The following is an 8,156-nucleotide window of genomic DNA, read 5'->3' as shown; positions in this document are numbered from 1 at the left end:
ATCAACAAAGAACAGAGCACCGCAGCGCTGTGTTTATTAGCATCACAACATCATCATATAAAGGCTTCAGTGTTTTAGCGCTCAAACTTGCGCCGCAGCGCTTTGAGTGGAACTAGACAGTTACCTTTATCACTTTTCTCAAGGGTTGCGTCCTTTGATGATTTAATATTTGTTTTGCTCTTCTTTTTTCAATTAGTAAAGAGTGAGAACGGTGCATGTAAGAAGAGAAACAAAGAAATAGTGAGAGAGATGTATTTATTTCGCCCAATTTTTATAATGAATTTCTTGGTGTAATGTGGTACCATAATTTTTTCACTGGTTTAAATTTTTCCACGTTAAATCCGAGTATATTTTACTTTCTGTTGCTTTTACTTTCTTGTATATTTTTCTACGGTATTTTACTTTCATCCCAACAATTAGGGAGACTCTATTTCATATATAAAGACTCTAATTTGAGACATAAATCTTTTGCAATTATAACCTTTAAAATCACTATTAAGGCCCAGTTTGCAAAGATCAACTAAATTATTGACAGAGCATTACTAGAAAACTCTTCTTTTATCTTCTCCACTCCTAATCTCATCCATATTCAAACGTCCCATGAATGCTTTCACCATATATTGTTTGATTAAAATACCTGACAAATTCTCACATACGTTGGCCACTGCACTGTTATCCCCTTGTCCACCAACTAGCTCTCTTATTCTAATAAATACAGATATGACACAACAATCATATCAGACAGTTTTATAAAGGATGCTAAAAATATGAATTCACAATCTGATTTGCTAGATCTAACAGTTTCCAGCAGATATACCTTTAAAAACAATAATATTCAATAGCACGAAAATAGAGAACAAAAAAGAGAAGAAATAAATGAAAAAGAACTGTAAATAGAACCACGTAGAACACATGGAAACAATGAATCATAATGCACATCAGGGGCTCATCGCACATTTAATGGGAATTAGCCAACTCTAACATAAATTTATATTCATTCTTGCCTCAAGAAAAGATTAACAAATAAAAGACTAAGAAAATATCAAAACAATCCCTCGGCTCTTTATAAAAGATCAAAATAATTCTCAATTATATTAAATGACAATTTTGATTCCTCAGCTCATTAAAGAAAAACCAAAAGTATTTTGATTCTTTTTAAAAATTTAAGCTATCAAAATGACCATTTAATATAATTGGGGACCATTTGATCCTTCATAAAAAATCAATGAATCATTTTGATCCTTTTATACAGATGAACACACTCTTCAAAGACTCAAAAAATTTCGTGGAAATTCACTTCCACAGAACTGCTAAATGCAGTCATTATGCTTTCAGTATTCCCCTCTATATATGCTATTTATCATAAATAATACGCTTTTGTTACAACACAAGTTAAAAAGATGAAGCAAAAATTAGTCGTCATCCATCCACTGTTACCATGCAAAGGGGAAAAGAACCTTACTTGCCAGAGTTCCTCGCTTATTCAGTCAGTTCGAACATCAAGCTATTCAGTCAACGTCATTAACATTCCCAATGATAAGTAGTTCTTAACATCCAAGGCTTCTCACAATGTTGCTGAGCTCATCAATGACCACTTTTGGCCTGGCATAAGATCCATCAAGATTAATGGCATGATATTCCAGCCCTTTCCATTGTGAGATCAATGAAAAATGTGGGCGTCTATATCGACTACTGATGATTTCAAGAACAATTGCTTTTGACCTCGCAGAAACCAAGTGTGTGAGACCAGCTCCATGAGCTCCTATAACAACAGAAGCTTCATAAACGGCTCGGAGTTGCTCCTTCATTGTCATATGAGCAAAGAGGCCATTGATGACGTTTAATCTGCATTTTGTTTGGTTGGCTGCCCAATTTTGTATTGAATCAAAAACCTCTGGCTCATTGCTCAACCGAGATTCCACTTTTCCGTTATGACGAGGGTGAGCTAAGTAATCTTCACGACGGACAAAAAGAATATTATGAGCTGTGGATGCCTTTGTAATTGAGTTTTCATCAGTTGGAAGATCAAAAACTGCTCTCAGCATTTCTCCGAATTCCGACAATCGGGCGGTTTTTTGGCTACCGGGGTTTTCTTTAAGATTGTGTACAGGCGTTCCTTGACAGCTAAATGATTCAGAAAGCCCTTTGAACATGGCAGACTCGTACCCCAGAGGTGAAAGAATGACATGGCGGAAACACACGCTAGCTGAGAAATTTTTAGCATATCTTGCACTGGTAAATATTGCCTCCCAAGTTTCCTCCAACGGAGCCTGACCATTTATAATGAAAAAATCAAAGTATATAACTCATCAGAGGAGGCCATCAAAGGCTACTTTCATCAACTAATCTGAAATAGGACAACACACGCAAATGCAAAATAAGACAGTAGCAATGATGAATAGCAGACAGAGTTTACAAAGTCAGCCCAAGTAGTTGAACTGAGGATTCTCTTATGGTAAGGGCAACCGTTCTAACATTTGGGTGGGTGAGGGGTTTGGAAGAATAAATTAGTAGAGCTTGCAAAAAGGATCATGGTCTACAATTGTGCAATAAGAGGGACCATCTCAAGGTTCGCATCAAAGTCGATCATGGTCTACAAGATTATTACATAGAACTTTGGACTATAATATGGTATCACAACAACTATGATGCACCGACACGGACACGTCGACACGGACACGACACGACACGGACACACCATTTTTTAAAAAATATAGGACACGGGTGCGGCGTGGACACGGCATAATAATTTTTTTAATATAATATATAAAAATTAAGGTGACATTTTAAAAATGACAAGCAATAATAAATCAATTTCATGATAACTTGTTTAGCTTATAACAGAAAGATGTTTAATACAAAATGTCTAGTACAACCACAAAAATATAAGCAAAAAATCATTTAGTACAACATGGAGGTCAAACTACTCAATAGAGGTAATGATAGAATTATATTTAGAGATTGATATTTGGCCTTCAATATCATCATCATTGAATATCATTGCTTCCAACTCTGGTTCATCTAGAGAAAGATTTGCAACCTCCAATAATCTCATATCATCAAGGCACTCGAACCCATCTCCAGCAACCTCCCACATCTTGTTATCACATGTCATATAAAGTGAGATTTTTCTTGATAGAAGACGAAGATTTGTATGCACATAAACTAAATCTTCAGCTCGTTGTGGAGTTATTTTATTCCTCTTCATTGATTGAATAAATGAGTATGTGCTCCAATTTCTCTCACAACAAGAACAGGATGATACTTGAAGTTCTGCTTGTTTTTAAAGTTCGTAAGTTATTTGCATGGAAAGATACCAAGTGGTACCGAGCTTGTACCTAGCAGTACCGAGCATGTACTGAGCGGTACCTAGAGATACCTAGTAGTACTGAGCATGTACCTAGCGATACCTAGCAGTACCGAGCATGTACATTAGCTTTTTTTTGGTAAATTTCAAAAAACAACAATTAATATTTCAGGCGTCGATGTCATTTATCAGTCACCGAGAGAAGAGATGAAAATATCTTCACTACCAAAAAGAAATGAAAATGAAAATTTTTAATGATTGGGAATTAAGTGCGGACGTTGATTTGGTGTTGTGGATAGGAAATAAGAAATTTAATTTAAATCCCGCAAAATACAACGGAGCCTGACCATTTATAATGAAAAAATCAAAGTATATAACTCATCAGAGGAGGCCATCAAAGGCTACTTTCATCAACTAATCTGAAATAGGACAACACACGCAAATGCAAAATAAGACAGTAGCAATGATGAATAGCAGACAGAGTTTACAAAGGCAGCCCAAGTAGTTGAACTGAGGATTCTCTTATGGTAAGCGCAATCGTTCTAACATTTGGGTGGGTGAGGGGTTTGAAAGAATAAATTAGTAGAGCTTGCAAAAGGATCATGGTCTAAAATTGTGCAATAAGAGGGACCATCTCAAGGTTCGCATCAAAGTAAGCATACCGATCATGGTCTACAAGATTATTACATAGAACTTTGGACTATAATATGGTATCACAACAAGTATGATTCAATCCTAAATTGTATTTATTGATCTTCTAGATAATATTCATTATTTAAATTTATCCTAACAATTAGCATGAGGCCACACAAATATATCCAAGAGCAAGATCAAAAGTGTGGCTTATTGAGGTCCTACATAGAATTACGAAGTTTTGGAATAGAAAATAACAACACATAAAATACCCAATATGGTATGGGACAATAACCGCAAAATGAACACAAACTTCGATATAAAAATTGTTCCCAAAATTCTATATAAGAAAATACTAGATAAGCCAAGGTTTAATCAGTTTAGATGTTGGCCCCTCCAGCAGAGTTGCATTTCCTATGTTTTCTACGGTTGAAAAAAGAATAAAAAGTGGTTTGATAGCGTTATTGATATCAAGTCCTTGATAGGTTAATAATTTGATTTTGATAATGATGGATTGGCGCCAGGTTAAATCCAAGGAAAGCATACTTAATTGTGCCAGCTACAATAATAACCATGAAAATGGCTCCCCTTCGTATCATTATATGAGCAAATACTTGATACTATTTTGTATAATTTCAAAAAATATTAAAAGAAAAATAACAGAATATTTAGTGCTTATATATTAATCAGTTTAAGAGTTTCAATAACAATAACTAACATGCAAAATGTTCACTAAACTGATTTTAAAAAGTTACTTCTGGAATGAGATAATACACAGCTAATCAGCCTTCTTTTGTCATCTGAATTAGTATCTAGGATGATTCAGAGGGTAAGATAAGCCGATATTTTCCTAATAAAATAGGGAGTTAGATTCAAAATTCTCTTTATTTTGAGATGTTAGGATCGAGATGAGGATCCTGCTCATACTATTATAAGGTATCATAGACTTCATTTAGAATAGCCCCATTGAGATGAAGATAATTTTCACAATGAAATAAAAAAAGCTAAACACCTTATTCTTTATATTCCGAGTTGTTAGAACACAAAAATATGATTCTAATTATATGAGTTTACAAGGTATCTATAGAATTAATCCAAGATTGCTTCTTATGCACAATAGAACTATCTCATGTGGTTATATTAGAACCCTGGTCATGTCAATATTACCTGTGTCGCATGCACACAAAGGTGAATTTCTTGGTTTCCATAGATATATAGCTTGACGGATCTTTATCCTAAATCTCTAGATGATCTATTACCTTACTGGTCACCTGACGATGCATTGCACATGCTCTTAGAAAGCCAAAGAAGCATTTGAACCATTCTCATGGCATCCCATATGTGTTTTGTTTGCCTCAACCTTCTCTAGCTTTCGATGTTATAGTTTCCAAACTTCATTGGAGTCAGGTTGAACATTCAAGATGATTAAGATGGTTGTCGGGTTCGTAAATCTAAACGATAATTACTATGGTGCATCCCTCAAGTGCATCTCTCTAATGTTCGAATGGGTTGCATGCTGCCAAGTAGAGGAATGGTCAAGCTATCTAAAACTCCAAGCCAAACAGAGCATTTTGGTTCATCTTACCATACTAGATTCAGTATTGCTAGATTCTTGTGTTCGACCAAACATAGTTGATTTGATTATTCAAAGTGATTGACATTTTTTTAGGCTTCTAAATCATGCCCAATTATGCTAAGAAAGAGTTGCATTATTTGGATATTCAAAACTAAACAGCTCCTTTTAGCTTATCTTACCTAACTAGATCTTGTGTCGCTCACTTCCTATATCTTATGCAGGACCGATTGAGTTGATTTGACCATCCAAAAAAATTAACTGTGTATAAATCCCACAACTTCTATTATAACATATTATTAAAACATTGTAAGCATTACTTATAAACTCTCTTGAGAAAGTTTAAGGACAATTTTGAGATATGTTATAATTAACGGTATAGAATAAGAGCGATTGAGAAGGAAAAAAAGACCAAATGATGTTTTAATCCAAGAAGCATATTATTTTTCTAGAAAAAAATAAAATATTCAGACTTTGAAATAATGCGAACATGAATTGAATAATATATACATAAAAACATGTATCATACCTTGCAGTGGCCATCAACATATATCAAATGCGGCCTGCCAGGCAAACTCGTAACTCTGGAAGAGATATAAGCATTGTACCAATCTGTAATTGTGTGGAAAAGGTTTGCATATTCAAAACGCGTAACCAGAATTGTTGGTTCTTCAATCCACTAAAACCAAATCAAACAATACAATAGAATTAACATGTATTGCAAAAACACTAGAAAGACAAAATGATATTTGAATACCATGCATAATCAAGTTTTAGAAATACACGCACATGCCATATTATGTGCTCTGCCATTTTATGTGGTACTTCTAAGCTCAAAACTTCAGCCTTGCTTTAGTTTTTGAACTACAATACATAACTTCCAAGTAATTAAAGCCATAGTGCTGTTTAAATAAGGCCTTCTCCAACCGAACACCAAAAGCATGAATAGCTCTAGCAGAACGGCAAAACTTCCGGAATTTGATTGCGGGTGAACAGTGCGACACCAATATTGGCGTTGCACTATTCACCTACATTATTTTTCTGTATCTACCAGATTTGCCGAAGAAACGCGCGAAAGAGGAGAAAGACGGTTACCTTCTGCGAATGGCACAAAATGGAGTTCGATTGGAGATGAATCACACCATTTTTTAATTTCACTGCATTTTGGAATGAAAAAATTGGAGATACCCTTAGCTTAAGCAAACGTTCACAACTTCACATGACCACCAATTATCATGAGCTCTTAGGCTTCGTTTGGGACAGCTTTTTTTGCTGTTTTTTAAAGCAGCTTTCTCGTACAAAAATTAAAATTTTTATACTAGAAATTTGCTTTAAGAAGCAATAAAAAAGCCGCCCCAAACGAAACCTTAGTCTCTGACCTTGAACAAAACAATGCATGCTGTTGCCACCTGAGATTTGATAGGAAGGTTGCCATATGCCTAGTTAATGTAATACAACTTAGCTCGCAATATGCCCTCCATTGGAATTCAAAGTTATCACATTACAGTAGAGCATATCCTGTAAGCTTTCCTCTTCACAACTTTAACAACTATAGAAATATAAAATACATACAGGAAAAAGGTTCTCGACATTCAGTTCCAGGAGGCCCTCTAATGAGCTTATCATACCCTGCTTCTAGGCATGCTAAAAACCTAAAATAAAGGTTTTCACTTAAGCTTTAGCTGTCCCAAATCAGACTTCCCAAATGTTGCTTAATATTTAGTTACGGTTGTGTTCCACAAAAAATTTTAAAATAGAACGGAGCAAGCTAGAAAAATCATCTCCAGTTCTACTAACTCAAGCTAGGAGAGTCATCTACTGTTTTCAGCATCCAGCAGCAGTCTAACCTGTGAGCAGTGGAGTTCACCAGAGCCGACAATCCTCATCGATTTCATCAATCCCCTCATTGCATGAAATTCGACAGCATTCCGCGGTACATAGCGGTCGAGAAACTCATCATACACCATCCTCCCATCGCCACTTCTCTTGCCCCCATCTCCCTCGATCTCGAACGCCCCATCCTCAAACCTCGGCAGCTCCTCCTCCTCCTTCCTCCCCATAACTAACTCAAGTCTCTCACCTCCCTTCGACATCCGAATATTCCTTGGATCCATTCGCACCCGACCGCCCTCGCATACGGAGCTCCTGAGCGTCGCACTGTAGAAGCAACGGAACCACCCGCCGTTTCCGCCTTCGCCGAGGACATTAACTTGGTGTGAGAAGCCGTTGCCGAAGTAGGCCTCGCATGATCTATGGGGAGGATTTGGGTTAGGGTTCCAGGGGAGAAAGGAGGGGAGAGAGGGCCAGGGTTTGAGAATAGAAGGAGGTGGTGTTTGGGTTAGGGTTTCGCTAGAGGGGGCGGGACGGGGATGGAGGAAGAAGTAAATTGCAAGGGATAGAGAGTTGAGAGCGAAGAGAAAGAGGACGGTTCGTATGAGGAGGGATCGCTGTCGGCGGCTCATTGCGCCGGTGAGACTAGCAGGGTTTCGGCGGCTGAAGTAGACGATGGAGAGTTCAGGCAGTAGTCGAGTGGATACGGGAACAGTAATAGTAATGAGCCGGCTCAGGCGGATGCACTCAGATGGGAAATTGCCGGAGTATTTGCGTTAAAAACTGTGTTTTTTTTATATATATATATAAATG

The 8,156-nt window shown here is 36.8% G+C and overlaps 1 protein-coding gene across 1 annotated transcript; it reads right to left on the bottom strand.

Annotated features, from left to right (window-relative positions):
• Nucleotides 1-1,169: 1,169 nt before the first annotated feature.
• On the bottom strand, nt 1,170-8,122 carry LOC110091925 (beta-1,2-xylosyltransferase RCN11). Its single transcript, XM_020816233.2, has 3 exons — nt 7,361-8,122; nt 6,043-6,192; nt 1,170-2,270 (listed from the first exon to the last, which is right to left on the bottom strand). The coding sequence occupies exons 1-3, from the start codon at nt 7,973-7,975 to the stop codon at nt 1,548-1,550; spliced, it is 1,488 nt and encodes a 495-aa protein (XP_020671892.2). The 5' UTR covers nt 7,976-8,122; the 3' UTR covers nt 1,170-1,547.
• Between the last annotated feature and the right edge of the window lie 34 nt (nt 8,123-8,156).

The sequence above is a fragment of the Dendrobium catenatum genome, unplaced genomic scaffold (assembly GCF_001605985.2).
Source record: "Dendrobium catenatum unplaced genomic scaffold, ASM160598v2 fragScaff_scaffold_518, whole genome shotgun sequence".
Classification (NCBI taxonomy): Eukaryota; Viridiplantae; Streptophyta; class Magnoliopsida; order Asparagales; family Orchidaceae; genus Dendrobium; species Dendrobium catenatum.
Note: the sequence above shows the minus strand (reverse complement) of the source record. Positions and strands in the feature narration are given on the sequence as shown.

Excerpts from the sequence above, each read along its gene's own strand:
- LOC110091925 (XM_020816233.2), bottom strand. The coding sequence starts at position 7,975 with ATGAGCCGCCGACAGCGATCCCTCCTCATACGAACCGTCCTCTTTCTC. Across the intron at positions 6,193-7,360 it reads GTGAACTCCACTGCTCACAG|TGGATTGAAGAACCAACAAT; the intron begins GTTAGACTGCTG and ends ATTTGGTTTTAG. Across the intron at positions 2,271-6,042 it reads ATGTTGATGGCCACTGCAAG|GCTCCGTTGGAGGAAACTTG; the intron begins GTATGATACATG and ends ATAAATGGTCAG.